The sequence below is a fragment of the Cyprinus carpio genome, chromosome A10, assembly GCF_018340385.1.
Source record: "Cyprinus carpio isolate SPL01 chromosome A10, ASM1834038v1, whole genome shotgun sequence".
Taxonomy (NCBI): Eukaryota; Metazoa; Chordata; class Actinopteri; order Cypriniformes; family Cyprinidae; genus Cyprinus; species Cyprinus carpio.
The window spans coordinates 16,720,197-16,737,224 of record NC_056581.1 but is presented as its reverse complement, the minus strand read 5'-3'; the positions used below and the strand labels follow the sequence as shown (position 1 = coordinate 16,737,224).

At 36.1% G+C, this 17,028-nt stretch overlaps 1 protein-coding gene across 1 annotated transcript in view; it reads right to left on the bottom strand.

Moving 5' to 3' along the window:
• Positions 1-17,028, bottom strand: part of LOC109097713 (unconventional myosin-XVIIIb-like) — a 43,653-nt gene that overhangs the window by 7,501 nt on the left and 19,124 nt on the right. The window contains 22 exon segments of the mRNA XM_042765456.1: positions 215-221; positions 1,710-1,888; positions 1,986-2,123; positions 3,065-3,148; positions 3,523-3,639; positions 3,720-3,833; positions 4,559-4,720; positions 6,814-6,918; positions 7,087-7,197; positions 7,341-7,541; positions 8,951-9,074; positions 9,236-9,390; positions 10,644-10,768; positions 10,859-10,964; positions 12,642-12,761; positions 13,028-13,117; positions 13,623-13,766; positions 14,071-14,202; positions 14,495-14,557; positions 14,754-14,863; positions 16,338-16,488; positions 16,585-16,768. Coding sequence (XP_042621390.1) covers positions 215-221; positions 1,710-1,888; positions 1,986-2,123; positions 3,065-3,148; positions 3,523-3,639; positions 3,720-3,833; positions 4,559-4,720; positions 6,814-6,918; positions 7,087-7,197; positions 7,341-7,541; positions 8,951-9,074; positions 9,236-9,390; positions 10,644-10,768; positions 10,859-10,964; positions 12,642-12,761; positions 13,028-13,117; positions 13,623-13,766; positions 14,071-14,202; positions 14,495-14,557; positions 14,754-14,863; positions 16,338-16,488; positions 16,585-16,768 — 2,722 coding nt within the window.

Here is a 17,028-nt window from a genome sequence, read left to right as displayed (position 1 = left end):
CTCGAGAGCCAGCGGAGCGACTGATTACACGATTCATTTTCCTCTTCCCTTCTTTGTACGTCCCCAGTCTCTTGCTCTCCTGGACGAGCCACCACTGTCTGTCTATGATTAATTCCCATTGTCTCCTCAAGGTTATTGATACAACAAATCCCATTCCGTTCCTCTCATCTCCATGACAACCACACCTTCACTGTTGCCCCCTCCCTTTCATAACCAATAACCTGGAGAGCCTCAGCATGTGTGTGTGTGTGCGCGTGTGTCATCGCATCGGAAAGAAACGCATCCCAGACTTCAGTCTTTGTGTATGCATCAGGCATCTGTAACACTGTAGCTAATATTCATAATACTGAATGCCTTTGACTCTCAGCACGCAGGTCAAATTGCATTACACACCGGCAGGTGCTGTAATGACGCAGGGCCTTCTCCTTTGTGTTAAATTATGAATATTTACAGGTTTTTCAGTGAGATCTGTGTATTCTCATGGGTAATAATGTGTCTGGCTTGTGGGCGGCCAGTAAGGGGAAAATGCACCGAGTGGCTGTAGATACTGTATGAATATATTAGTTATGAGGACAGTCGTTCAATGTGCCATAGAGTTTCTCAAAAGCAGTTAATTTTTAGATCATTTTAAGCATCAGAAATGAATGCACCATTTTTTATTTCGATATACTACAGAAATTGAAGATTCCACACCTATATTTGACATTATTCTTAGGGATACACAATATATCAGAACCATAGGAGTAATTTGATATTTTTTCACTTTCCTGGTATCAATACTATTGTTCAAACATTTAGGGCCAGTAAGTTTTTAAAGAAAATAATAATTTTATAAAGCAAAGATGCATAGATTGATCAGAAATTACAGAAGAGACCTTTATAATGTTAAAAATAGTTTTATTTCAATCAAATGATGTTCTTTTGAACTTTCTATGTATCAGAAAAACCTGAAAAAAAGTATCATGGTTTCCATGAAAATATGAAGCAGCACAACTGTTTTCAACAGTGATAATATTAAGAAATGTTTTGTGAGCAACAAATTAGCATACTAGAGTGATTTCTGAAGGATCATGTGACACTGAAGACTGGAGTAATGACGCTGAAAATTCAGCTTTACATCACTGGAATACATTACATTTTTAGATATATTAAAACAGAAAATAGTTATTTCAAATTGTAATAAAATTTCAGAATATTACTGTTTTTACTGTATTTTTATTAAATGAATGCAGCCTTGGTGAGCAGAAGAGACTTCTTTAGTGACCCCAAATTTTTGTATTGTTTTTAAATGGTATTACCAATATATATCAGATATTAAATTTAGCATATTTATACATTTTGATTAGCCTTACCGTCCCGTAACCCTTGAAGTTCATATTTATAATATATAAAATATATAAAATATATTAATAATAATTAAGTGTAATCTTAAATCTCAAGATTAATAACCAAGCAATGTATCTTTTTTTTTTTTTTTTTTTTTGGTAAATAAAAGAAAATTAAGGAAAATGAAATAGACATCACAAATAAATAAATAAAATAACCTTTTAGGATTTCCATAGTCATGATAAACTACTATTTGTGTGTTAAAAATCGTAAAAATAAATAGTGAAGAATAATGTGTTGCTTCATCAGCTACAGCAGAAAGGTGTGTGTGTGTGTGTGTGTGTGTGTGTGTGTGTTTTTTTTTTTTTTTGTTTGTCAGTTACATGCTTCGTGGGTTGATGTCTGCTCTCCTGTTCTCTGACTCTTAGATTTCCAGTTTCATATCCACCAGTCTCTGCTGATAGTATCGGGAGTTCTCCCTCTCCCTGGCCTCAGCCTGGGCCGCCTGCTCCAGCTCCTCACCCAGCCGCACCACACTGTCCCGCAGACGCAGAACCAGCACCTACACACACACACACACACACCGTAAGACTGTAAAGATCCTCTCTGAGAAAGAGCAGAAAGTGAGAAGCTGTTAATGGGTCTGACTCTGGACTGACCTCAAATCTCTTGACCTGTCCTCTCTGGAACTCCAATTTGTTCTCTAGATCACAGATACGAGCTTCTTGCTTGCTTACGATGCTGCGGGCCACCGTGGACGACTCTAGAAACTGCACACGTGCTACACTGGTCTGCAGCTGGGAAGATAAGCACCGCTAGGTTATGAAAATACAACAACAATATTTCTACTCCGTGTTTACAACAGTATTCACAACAGAATAGGATTAGTGTGTCCTTGAAGAAGATTGCTTCCGTCACAGAATCAAAAAATAAAAAAGGTAATTGCGACTTTATCCAGTGTGTGTATATATATATATATATATCCATATATATAATATGTATATATATATATATATATATTTGCAATTGCAAGTTTACATCTCAGAATCAAAAAATAAAAAAGGTAATTGCGACTTTATCCAGTGTGTGTATATATATATATCGAATTTACAACTTTTTTCTCAAAATTCTGAATTTACATCTTGTAATTTTTTTTTTTTTCTCTAAATTTGAAGTTTTCATTTTGCAATTATTTTTTGTTTGTGCCATGGAGTAAATAAAGATACATAAAAAAAATGCAAAGACTGTGAATTTGCATCTCACAATTATGAATTTTCAAAAAAAAAAAAATTGAGTTTGCATTTAGTAATTTTCGATTTTTTTCTGTTTACATTTCACAATTCTGTTTGCTTGTGACACTTCATCTCACAACTGTTTTTCTCACAATTGCAAGTTTGCATTTATGTAAATTGTGAGATAAAAAGTCGCAATTAAAAAAAAAAAATCAAGCTTCCATTGTGTCCCAAATCATAACACGCTGAAAATAAGCTTGTTTATAAAGGGTTCTACTTCTGATGGATTTCTAAAGTATGCATTCTTGCATAGATATATGCATTTTTCTTACAGGTACATTGCATTATTCCATATTAGAGTATTTCATACTTAAAAGTACGAACTTCACTAACAGAAGTGCAAAACATAGCAGAGTTGGCCCACGTTACAGTAATATGTTCATATGTGCATCTAATGCATCACTCATCAGTAGCTCTCAGTGTGTCTGTCTGCAGGTCTGTCTCACCTCCTCCTGTAGGGTCTGTCTCTGTTTCTTCAGTTCCTCCATTTCAGCCTGAAGCTCTCGGATCTGAGAGATATCACTGGAAGACTGAGATAAACAAACATGTTAAGCTGGCTTGGCTTTGGGGTATTTTACATAACCTCACACACACCAGTATTGGAGAAACTACTTTGAAGATGTTTGTCAAGCTACCGATAAACCATTTTTTACTAGTTGAAATGAAGCATCCATTTAGCAAAATGAATCACTGATTTACTCATATGAATCAGACTAGTGAGAGAGGATTTTTTAGGAGAGCGTGCAATTCAATGTGACAAATGACAGCATTTTGCCACGCTTTGCAACTACATGATGGTGAAAAAAACAGCTTGTTATTGGAAAAGCTGCGCTATTAAAAAAAACAGCTGAGTGACTGTAATAACTCCCCAAGAGAGCTGCACATGAGTGTAACTCCAGCAGACCTGAGCGATGAGGGCTTTGTGCTTCTTCATGAGCTCGTTGAGATCCTCCTGGTCTTCCTCCAGCCTCTTCATCAGGTCCGTCCTCTCGTGGCGGAGCTGAGCCAGCTGCTCATCCCCCTGAGACAACAGACAGAGACGCACTGAGCTAAACCTGAGATCAGCCCTTTGCTCCTCTCATTTGATGTCTCGGGCCTCACCAGGCTCTTCTGCTTGCAGATGCTCTCCAGTTCGATCTGAGCGTTTTCCAGCTCTGCAGCCAGAGTCTTCTGTGCGCATTCAGACTCCAACCGTCTGGCTTCACTGTCCTCCAGCTAGAATACACATAGACAAATGTCAAATAAAGGTAACTACAGAAATATAGATCACTAACAATATTATAATAAATCCTTATTATTTGTAGATGACTTTGTATTGACAAAACAGACTATGCAGGCATACACTACCATCAAAAATCTAGGAATAATTAAGTATTTTTATTGTTTTTGAAAGAAGTTTCTTCTACTCAGAAAGCCTGCATTTATTTGACAAAAAATACAGTAAAAACAGGAATATTATTAAATATTATTATATTATAAAATAACTGCTTTCTATTTGAATATATGTTAAAGTGTAATTTATTCCTGTGATTCAGTGCTGAATTTTCAGCACCATTACTGCAGTCTTCAGTGTCACATGATCCTTCAGAAATCTTTCTAATTTGCTGCTCAAGAGAAATTTCTTATCAATATTGAAAACAGCATTATTATTATTTTTTTATTTTTTTATTTTGGGCCAGTTTGAGCCATCTATGACCAGCAAACCATCTTAGGCTGCACCTTACACAATAAGATTAGCAACGTGTATTAAATCATTATTTATAATATTTAATGAATAGCTAGAACGTTACTTATACTATGCAAATAAAGCTAATGCCACAAATATACTACTATATTTTACTGCAGTAAGGGGTTAACAGTGGGACTTTTGAAGACTGATAATGCGAAGCTGTATAAATGGTGTGAGTCGTGCTGTGTGGATGATGGGAAGGCAGTGGCACCTGGCAGCACAGTCTCTCCAGCTGCTCCTTGGCACCGGGGTCGTGACCCTGCCCAGGCTGTTCAACGGTGGACAGCAGCAGCTGGGCATCACTGAGCAGGGCATGGGTGCGCTTCAGGTCCCGCCTCAGCCTCTTCTCCACGTCAAAGTCTCTGTGGCCCACCTGAGACCAGAGAGAGAGAGAGAGAGATCTATACATCACACTAAAGCACAAACAGAGTAATGATGCTGGACAAATGAACACACAGAGATGGTCAATAATATAATATAATATAATAATTTTAGATACAGAGACAAACATCATCAGTTTGAGCAACTTGTATTAAAAACATTATTTGTTATATTTCATGAATGGCTAGATCATTACTTGAAATCTCAGGTAATACTCAAGGAAATAAGTGATAAGGTTGGGTTGGCAGTGAATGCACATGTCATGGAAAAATCAATACATGCATGAAAACCAGACGCTTTACACATCCTCTTTCTCAATACGAAACTCATTTTGAGCAGCAGTGTTTATGTGCAGCTCGGGTCATAAACCGTGGTCGTTTTTAACAGCAGCAGATGAGTAGCTTCATCATATCGATCTCGGTAGTGACCACTCTTCCAGAGCACTGTCACATTAGAGAGCTCACGATGGCCTGAGGGCAGGACGTTCAGGTCGAATGCGTGTACAGTATCTCTAAAAGACCCTCTCAGTGTAGCCACAAGCTGTTAGCTAAGTTTATCACAGGACACATGAGCGAGAGCTTGTCTACTGCTAAAAAGATCCTCTATAACTACTACAACAGTGTACAAAGTAATATAGTCCAGCAAACATGCCAAAAGCATTATGTAAAGGTTGCCTAAATTTTATGAACATTAAATAATGTAAATAATAATGGCATTCCCCCTTTTGATACTTCTGATGAAAGTTTTCACAATGTTTAAATACAACATTTTTATATCTGGTATGTTCTGAGAGCTGTTAAAAGAATAAATAAAGGAACATTTTTCTATTCTATTCTATTTATTTATTTTTATTTATAAAAAAAAAAAACTTGATCCTCTAACACTAGCATTCACTATTCTATTTCTATGTGTGTGTGTACTGTATATATATATATATATATATTTATTATTTATTTTATAATGTTGTGTATTTGTGTGTTTTGTGTGTATTATTTTATTATAATTTAAATTTACACAGTAGTATATATATATATATATTCTTAAATATATACACATGTTTTATATTGGATCTATGTGATGATGTGATTAACTGATTAGACAGCACTAATATATATATATAATATTATAATAGTTATTATATTAATGTGTATGCATATATATGCTTGCTCCACGTCTAAAATGACTTTGCTTTTGAGCTGATGTCACCAATCACAAGTTTTTTTAACTCTGTTCCGCTTTTTAGCATCCAGTCAATTGCTGAAGGATAAAACCAAGCCCTGCTCTACAGGTCTTTCTCCAAAATATTTCACATCACAGAAGTAACATGGGTTACTAATGCCATTTCATGCTGATGTTAAGCTGATAATACAAATGAAGTTGAGAATGTTTGCTGAGCTTTAATATTTCCACAAACAAACTGTAATGAAGAGCAGTGACAGATGAGGGAAGAGATGTGTAGACTCAGAGCTGGGCAGTCTGTAGTGCTCTTATATCAGAAAAGAGAGGAACATGACAGCTTTACAGATCCTCATAAGCCTTGATATGACTAAAACTCTGTGATCCATCAAGCAGCGCATCTATCCAAATGACCCACAAACTGTATTAAATATCACGCCTGGAATGCAATAAACATTACAAAGGTCAGTTACGGTTTGTGCATGCAAATTCTAATATGATAATAACACTGCAAAAAAAGATTCCATCATTTATGAAAATATGACAATATCCTTTTTAGGATGCCAAAAAGGTCAAATAAATCAGCTAAATATATATATATATAATATATATATATATATATAATATATATATATATATATTTATATATATTTTTAAATGCAAAAAGCTTTCTTACAAAAATAAAATAAAATAAATACAATAAAAAAAAATGTTAAAATAAAATATTTTAATTATAATAGATTTTTAATATATGATATTATGTAAGGTATAAACATTTTTATTTTATCTTTATATATATATATATATATATATATATATATATATATATATATATATATATATATATATATATATATATTGTGTGTGTGTGTGTGTGTGTGTGTGTGTGTGTGTGTGTGTGTGTGTTACCTGTTCACACAGTGTGGCAATCAGCCCCTCTAAGTCATGCTTCTCATGAACCACCATCTGTTTTTCCTCATATTCCTGTTCCAGTTGCATCTCCAGCTGACGGAGCTGTGCACATGCACACACACACACACACACACACACACACACACACACACACACACACACACACACACACACACACACACACACACACACACACACAGTCAGGAAAGAGTGTTTCAGACAGAGTTGTAAGGTGGTCTGTCGAGCTGTAATTAAGTCTGCATCCCTCACTCGTCTCTGTGAAGACTTTTGCACGTCCTCCAGTTCCTCATCTTTGTCCTCTAGCTCCTTCTGATGGATCTGCTTCATCCTCTCCATCTCCATCTCAAAGCGCAGGTGCATCTGTGGAGAACAGAGTTCAGATGGCCTGTTTGTGTTACTGCACCTTTAAGACTTATGTTAATGTGGGTGATCATATGTTAATGTGCTCATGGTTATGACGTCATAACCTTTTCAAAAGGTCTACTCTTCTTGGGTTCCTATACCTGCTCCTGCTGTTTGATTCTGGCAGTCATCTGGCTGATCTCCTCCGAGCGCTCCTTGTCTCTGGTCTCCAGTTCACGGAGTTTCTTCTTCAGTTCAGGGATGGAGTCAGACGTGAGGTGGAGTGGGACACTCAGGTCACGGATCTGAGCACACAGTTCCTCCTTCTGCTGCTGCAGGTGCGTGACCTCCACCTGACTCTCCTGAAACACACAAACATAATCATACAAACATCACACACACAAAAGCAAACACACATACAAACTCATACAAACCTCAAGACAAATAACACACATAAACATTCATGCTTATAGACACATACATGCACAAACAGTCACACCAGACACACACACACACAAAACATGAATAAATTCAAAAGCAAATGCACATAAAAATGTACAAACACACAATAATGCACACAAATCACATACAGACATATACAAGACACAAACACAAAAATACAATAAAAATATACAACAAATGCATAAAAAACACAAATATCCATACACAAGCAAATGCAAAAACAAAATCATAAACACAAAAACAAATACACATATTGCAAAAACACACAACAATCACATGCAGACACAGGTAAAAATATATACGACAAAAAACTCATGCAAATGCATAAACCCAACACAAACACTTACATATACATACACTAATGTACACAATTAATGCAAAAACACAAAAGAAAACTCAAAAGCAAAAACACACACACACACAACAATGCACAAAAAAACAATCACAGACATATAAATATACCGTAATCACCACACAGTCACAAACACATAAAAATACACACAGCAACGAAAAATAAACACACACAAAAATTAAAAACAAAACAAAAACAAATTCACATATGCACACAAACACACATTTACACAAACAAAAACACAATTATGCAAACAAGCACAAATGCATAAACAGACAAAACTATCAAACACACACACCACAAAAGCAAATGCACATACCAAAAAAATAAATAAAAATGGAACAAACACACAACAATGAACAAAAAACATAGATACATACAAAAGAAACAAACATGCACATACACGCACGCAAACACAATTATACAAATAATGAACACAAAAGCAAATGCGCACACAAAGATGCACAAAAAACAATCACAGACACATAATCATACACAAACACACACATATAAAAATGTATACAAACATAAACAATCATATAAACAAGCACATACGCATAAACACACACAGCAGCAAATACACATAAAAATTGCACACACACACACAATGCACCAAAAAAATATTACAATTACAAACACAGACCCAAAAATCACATACATTCATCTGAACAGATAAAAAACACATTGTATTAAAATACAAGAATGCATAATGCAGATATAAATGTGTGCACAAGTATTTCCCATGTATTGACCTCTGACCTTTGTATTTCAGAGTAAAAACTCACTCATTCATTTTCATTTAGTTTCGTAATGTTATTTTATATTTTTATATTATGGCAGAACTTTTCTCCTCTGCATATTTGGGATCTCTGGGGACTGTTTACCGAAAGAGGACACCCGGAGTTCACGGGCACGATCGCAGATGGTGGACACTTGACCTTTGACCTCGGCCCTTACCTTGAGCGTCTTGCGAAGGGTGAAGATCTCTGCACCAAGGGTGGTATTCTCCTGGATGGCTCTGTCCTTCTGCTCCCTCTCATTATCAGCCTGCTCAAGCGCCTGGGTCAGTTCGCTGTCAAACCTACAAACACACACACACACACACACACACACACACACACACACACACACACACACACACACACACACACACAGATCAGACAGAGGCCTTGAGAATGCATTTTCAAGAAACCAGATAGCGTGGCACTAAATATTAATGAATCATATGCAAATGAGACAGACCTCCTCTGTTTCCTGTCCAGCTCATGAGCACGGCCCTGCAGGCTGTCTATCAGCACGCGGGCATCCTGAAGGTCAGAGGTCAGCCGCCGGCAGTGGCGTTTTAGCTCTATCACTGAGCGTTTAGATTGATCAAGCTGAGACTGCAGTTCCTGAACCTGCCACAAGAGGGGGAGATAGAGACAAAGATCATCAGGTAGGGACCTTGTGCAGCCCACTAGACATGACAGGGTTATTCAGTGCAGTGCACATGATAATAATAAATAATAATAAACATGTCATTATCTGCAGAACAAATCAAACAGGATTATTCATATAAGGACTTGGTCAGTAAAGCATACACTGGGGCTAGTCGTCAGAAGGACTACATCTCAGAAACTATATGCTTTTCAGTCCAGTTTCATAAATGCTTGTGTTCTCTTAACAGTGGTTTAGCCTTCAATTAGAATATTTTTTTGTGAATTAATAATAATAAATAGAAATTCTATATCTATCTATCTAATTAAAAAATGTCTTAAATTATGCTTTTTTTAATCTATATAATATAAATTAATTTTATAATACATATTATAACTGTAGTATATATTACATTTAAAAAAAAGTTTGGACATTTTGTATTTTAAATTTTTGGTGTTTCAGGAACTATGATTTTATCATTTTATAATTGTACATTTTATTGAAAAGCCTTTATATTCTATAATGCACATTAAATTACTGACATGTTCTGAAGACAGCTTTTTAACTGTAAAAATTCATAAATAAAAAGCAAAAAATTATATTCTTTTGAAATCAGTCAATAAACAACAGGTTGCCACTCTGAAATTGTACCTTATATTGTGTGACAACATGCCCCACTACATATTAATTGAGCGCGCTGTGTCTTCTATCAATAGTGGTAGATTGTTATTTATTTATTTGTTGTGAAGGCTTCTATTTGTTTTGTTGTATATACAAATCAAACTTTAGAGCTATTTTAGTTATATTTAAATAATACTATATTGATAAATTCAAATTATTTATTTATTTTTATATTTTCAGTTTTCATTTTAATTTAAGTTTTCGTAATTTTGTTGTGCTTTTGTCATTTTTATAGTTTTTTTTTTTTTTTTTTTTATTTTTTATTTAGCTTTATTTTTATTTCAGGTACAGTAATTATAGTTATTTAACTAAATTATTTATGTTAGTTCCCAAAGCAATATTTCTCATTTTCATTTTTTTCAAGTTAAATTTTTTATTTAATATTTTTATTTTATTGTAACTTCATTTCAATTATCCAAAACTATTTTTTACTGCTGTGGTTAAACTATAACAACAATAATTAAGGCCATTTATGAAAACTAAAAGAAACCTTGACAAACACTCTAAGGTGCCTCTTTAAGGTCATGATTAATGTTATAATTAATATTAATACCTTATTATCCAGCAGCTGACGGGCCTCTTTCTCACTCTCAAGTCTTTCCTCCGTCTGCCGCAGACGCCTGCGCAGGAACTCCACCTCCGTCTGTACACATTCCAGCTGCAGCTGCAGCTCACTTTCTGCGTGCACATGCACACACACCCACGCAAACAGTCATTATCTTTCTTCGCCAGCATGTTTGATTGCATCTACACAGAAGCCTGTCTTACCTGTCTCCACTCCCCTGAGACCTTCTTTATTCTTGACTTTCTGTTTTTCTTCCTCTAACTGCCTCTCGAGGGCCTCTAAAGTCACTTTACTCTGGTCCACACGACTCTGAGACACAGCACAGAATAAACACACAGGCGTGACGCCCACAGTTCAACAGGAGAGACAGCGGTGAGGCGTTTGAGACAATATGGCAGGCTATGTTTGGAAAAGCATTTTAATCATACACTCTTAAAAATAAAGGTGCTTCAAAAGGTTCTTCAAGCGATGCCATAGAAGAACCATTTTTGGTTCCACAAAGAACCATTCAGTCTAAGGTTCTTTAAAGAACCATCTCTTTCTAACCTTTTTATAATCTGAAGAACCTTCTTTCGCCACAAAGAACCTTTTGTGAGACAGAAAGGTTCTTCAGATGTTAAAGGTTCTCTATGGAACCATTTAGACAAAAAGGTTCTTCTATGGCATCGTGAAGCACCTTTATTTTTAAGAATGCACTGTTTCTGCATTATATAGTATGTGGACTATATGCTAATTTTCTATATGCATGGGATACATTACCTACATTGCTTCATTTGCTGAAATGTGCCGTATACAATCAGAACATGCTGTGAGGAATACTGTGCACTGCTTCCACTTGACCGTACATTTCTTGTGTGATAAATGAAAGAGTAATTTTTGAACCAGCCCCAATTTTTTAAGATTAATTTCTTTCTCAACTCATTATTTATTTGGACGGTCAAGAGAAAAGGTCTTTGTTGACAGAAGTGATTTTAAAATGCAAAATAACTTATGAAAGATGCGAACTGGATGCCATTTTCTGAATTAAACATGCAGCTTGATGAGATTGTGTGACAATATACAGTAGAATATTACTGTTTAAAATGTAACTTACATTTCACTTATAATTTTTTTTATAATAGTAGGCACATATTTAATTTGAAGCAAAGTGGCTGAAATCGAAATAACATTTTTATCAGCAAAAATATTATGAGTTGTTAATTACACAAGTGTCATGTCAATTATGCAAGTTGTTAATTGCCTTTTTCCCTACGGTTATTTATAAGTCAGGTTGAGCCAGGGCTATTACAGTTAAAGAAAACAAATTCAAATCACAAAAAAATTTTTGTTCATTGAAATAACAGAAAGTTTAACTGAATTAAAATATTATACACACACATACACAAATACACACATACATATACTTAAACTTGTTTCATTTTAGCTAGTTCCCAAGGCAACTTTTCTCATTTTCATTTAGTTTGACATGATATACTAAAATAACTAAAATAATTTTATAACTAAAATTTAAAATAAAATAATTTATATATATAAATATTTATATAATATATAAAACTATATATACTAAAATAACTAAAATAATTTATAATTTAAATATAAATATTTAAAATAATAAAAACTATATATATATATAGTATATAAAAATAATACTTTATGTAGTATAAATACTACTAGTATATATACTATAATAGTATTTTAATTATGCTAAAATACCACTGGCTTGTGGACTTTGCATTGTGGGATACAGTATTTTATGCAGTATACTGTATTAGCATACGTATACTATATATATTATATATATATAAAATGTATATATATACATAAAATTTGCTAACTGTGTAAACATACAGTGATGCAATACTAATATGATTAATATGACATTCTGAATATTGCCTTTATAACACATTCCCACAAGACTGGATAGTTGTGATCCAATTTGACCAATTAGAAACAGAGATCCGGAGACAGATGATGGGTGGGCTGTACCTGCAGTTCCTTGTTCTCTTTGGTGAGACGCAGTCTCTCCGTGCGCTCATTGTCTAGAGCTTGACTCATGGCCTCCCCTCTGAACCGCTCATCACTTAATTCAGATACAACAGCCGTAACCTGTACACACACACACACACACCATCATCTGTCAATGTCTCAGCAGAAGAGCTGTTCATTCATCAGCGGCAGTCATATGACAGAGATTAGTGCTTCATAAGCCGATCACAACCTAGTTTGTGTTAATACGCTTTCACTGATGAGAATTCATAACCAGACTTCATCCATCACTGTGAACACCAACTGCTAGAAAACTTGATTTTGAGATTTCTGATCTGACAGTATCATTTCATTTGTGGCTCAGGGGGCACGGCACAAACACATACCTTGGTCTCCAGGTTGTCTGCAGTCTGACGCAGCTCATTGCGTTCTTTCTCTGACTTTTCCAAGCGTCTCCTCAGAGCAGTGATCTCATCCTGAACAACAGAATGTGATACAATTATAATGGAGTGAAACAAACCTGATAAACAACAACACACTCTAGACAGACAGACAGACAGACAGACAGATAGATAGATAGATAGATAGATAGATAGATAGATAGATAGATATTGATAGAAACAGATGACAGACAGACAGACAGACAGACAGATAGATAGATAGATAGATAGACAGATAGATAGATGACAGACAGACAGACAGACAGACAGATAGATAGATAGATAGATAGATGGATAGATAGATAGATGGATAGATAGATAAGCAGATGACAGACAGACAAAAAATAAATAAATACATAACAGAGAACATAAGAAAATTATGATAATTAAGTACACATGGACAAATATATTTTTCGTTTTTGTTACACATATATACTTTAATTACACAAATATCACTGTACAGATGATTACTGGATAACTCGATTTAGTGGTTTAAATGTTTTGTATAATATGAACATGTCCTTTGAGAATGGGTCAGTACCTCTTTGGATCTGAGCCGCTGGTCATCCATGTTGACGTCCAGCAGGGGGCGCACTCTGCACAGCAGCTTCCACCAGCTCCAGTGGGCCACTGCGGTGAGGACTCGCACATTTCTCTGAATACAGCTCACTGCCATCAGCTGAACCTGATCCCAGATCAGCACTCACATTAGACGCTGCATCAGACCCACACTGATACAACTATACACAAGACTGTAGCACTATTAAAGTCAACTACTAAGGTCCATTAAAAGCTATATTTTACACTATTCCAAGAATTATTTTTTTCCCCTTAAGTTAATCAAGGATTATTGCAGCAGAAATGTCATAATGTTATTTGATTGTCCATTTTACTTCCCCTCTCTGAACTATGGGTCACTACAAAGAGGAACACAGTCATCTCTGAGCACCTATCCACAGATCTATAAACAGAGGACAAAAGAGACTCACCTTCAAGCGGCGGTATTTCTGGCGGCCCAGATGACCCAGACAGAATGCTTGAAGCTGCACCAGCCAGCCGCTCAACAACTGATCTCTCTGCTGATCTAAAGACCTCAGGACATCACGCTTCATAAACACCTTCAGAAACACACACATCAGAGAGAATGACCTGAAAACTTCAGAAGTGAAGGATAAAATAAAACCTGTGTATAAGTACATCTGGGTTCTTTTCAACAGTGATAGACAGAACGATAGAAGGATAGACAGATCATTAGATAGTCAGACAGATAGATAGACAATCGATAGACACAGACAGACAGATGATAGATATATAGATAGATAGATAGATAGATAGATAGATAGATAGATAGATAGATAGATAGATAGATAGATAGATAGATAGATAGATAGATAGATGACTCTGGCTAGATATGTTGGTTGATAGATAGATGGTTTTATTGTTAGATTGATGATTATTCAATAATTCCTCCACAGCCTGAAATAAAGGGATGTAAACACAAACAGACAGAGCTCAGACCCACCTTCGGACGAGCAAAAACCGGCTAATCAATAAACAAGTTAATAAACAGAGAAATAAATATTGTCATCATTTGACATCATTAAAAATAAATGACATTTTAACAGAGGGTAATGAGGCGCTCGTGTGCCGTGGTGATTCAGGACGTCCAGACCTTCCTCTCGTCAGGGGTAATGAAGACAGAACCATATTGCTTCATTATGGGAGCAGAGAGGGCCTGAAAACGACAGCGGAAATCACCCAGGGACATGTGCTCAGGGTAGCCTGCAAGACAGAGACAGAGCTTGTTGACTTTGAAAGGACATTTGGTAACTGACAATACAAAATGGGACCTGATTTTGGTTTTTACAAGGAGAACTCCATTATATGTTCAGCATGTTTGAGATGCAGTATCCAACCTGAGGAATCATGTCTGTACCACAAGTGGTTAAAATTTCTAATCTTAAAGGAACGGTCCACACAAAAAAATGAAAATTTGCTGAAAATGTATTCACACTAAGGTTATCCAAGATGTAGAAGAGTTTGTTTCTTCATCAGAACAGGTTTGGAGAAATTGAGCATTACATCATGTGCTCACCAATGGATCCTTTGCAGTGAATGGATGCCGTCAGAATGAGAGTCCAAACAGCTGATAAAAACATCACAATAATCCACAAGTAATCCACACCACTCCAGTCCATCAGTTAACATCTTGTGAAGAGAAAAGCTGTGTGTTTCTAAGAAACAAATCCATCAAGATGTTTTTAATAATAGACAAACAGATAGAGATTGGTTTCTTCAGTGAAAAGTTGTCTGGTCTGAATCAGGAGAGAAATATGCATAGCTCAAGCACTGTTTAGCAAAAACGAAAACCAAGATGCAAAACAGTTCTAAACAAATACGTTGGTGGATTTTGATGCGAGAGGACAACAGGGGATGGACTTTTTCACTGGAGGAAGACTTTCATTGGACTTTTATTTTGGCCAAAACCGACATTTTAAAGTGCTCCTATTATGCCATTTTTAAGGTTCCTAATATTGTTTTGGGAGTCTCCTACAATAAATTACACGCATGCAAGGTCAAAAAACGTTTTCGTTTAGTCAAAAACCTAATTTTCCAGTGATTCTCAAACAATTCATTCAAAGCAGTTCCTGCTCTGCTCTGATTGGTCAGATGGCCCAGTCTGTTGTGACTGGTCTACCGCGTACAGCACGTCGGAAACGATACGCCCATTGCCATATTTCGTAATAACTTTATATATCGTGCACTTTCCGTTTTACAACTTTGCTGATCGTTTACATTCACATACAGCTACATAACACACTGCATGAAAGGAAATACTGGAAATGGCATAATAGGGGCACTTTAAAGTTAAAAATGCTTTAATGATGGATTTGTTTCTTACAAACACTCAGCTTTTCACTTCTTGTAAATTGCTGGACTGGAGTGGTGTGGATTACTTGTGGATTATTGTGATGTTTTTATCAGCTGTTTGGACTCTCATTCTGACGGCACCCATTCACTGCAAAGGATTCATTGGTGAGCAAGTGATGTAATGCTACATTTCTCCAAATCTGTTCTGATGAAAAAACAAACTCATATACATCTTGGATAAGAGTGAGTAACTTTTTATCGCATTTTCATTTTTGGGTTTAAGTTTCACAAACAGAAATAGAGATAATTTGCTTTAATGAAGTACAACAGAAGTCAGTAGAATCCCATACATGATAAGAAACAAACATGCATGAGTGTGTGTGACCTGTTCGGTACAGCTGCAGTGCCGGCAGCAGGTGTGTGGAGTGCAGCTGTACACGCAGTGCTGGGACATCAAAGCCGCAGCCATCTGTCTTAGCGCTCAAACACTGCAGGAAGACAGGTTTCGCTCGCCGAATCAGATTCACCAGAGCATCCTGCTCAGAGAGAAAGACAGTCATGGAAATTGTGAAGAGGATTTACAGACAAAAAGCAGATGGAAACAGCTTCATAACAGCCCATTTGTTTCTCACCGCCTGCAGTTTGACAGCGATGCACTGGGAATGTCTCCTGAGGGACGCCATCCCGCTGCTAAGAGTCTTCCGCAGTGTGCCGCACCTCTCCAGTGAGCGCTGAGAGCCACCCTCCACACCACCCAAACCCCGGCACAGGGGAGGCATGGACGCCCGCGGACTGAACAGGGCCTTCACTGCTCCACTGAGAAGAGGAACAAGTGAAAGAAGAAAACAGAGAATTAGGGAGTTCTCACTCTCAAGCTTTTAGCATCAACCCACATCCATTTGACTTCATAGTTTGGTTTGTTTTTAATTGGTGGAGAATGGGCTTTTTCAATTTCCACCAGTGAGGTTTACAAATGGTATGAAAGCCATATGGCATATTTGGTACACACAAACTACAATATTAATGATATAAAAGTCATTAGTATTAATAAAAAGTGAATTTACTGTCATCCCTTC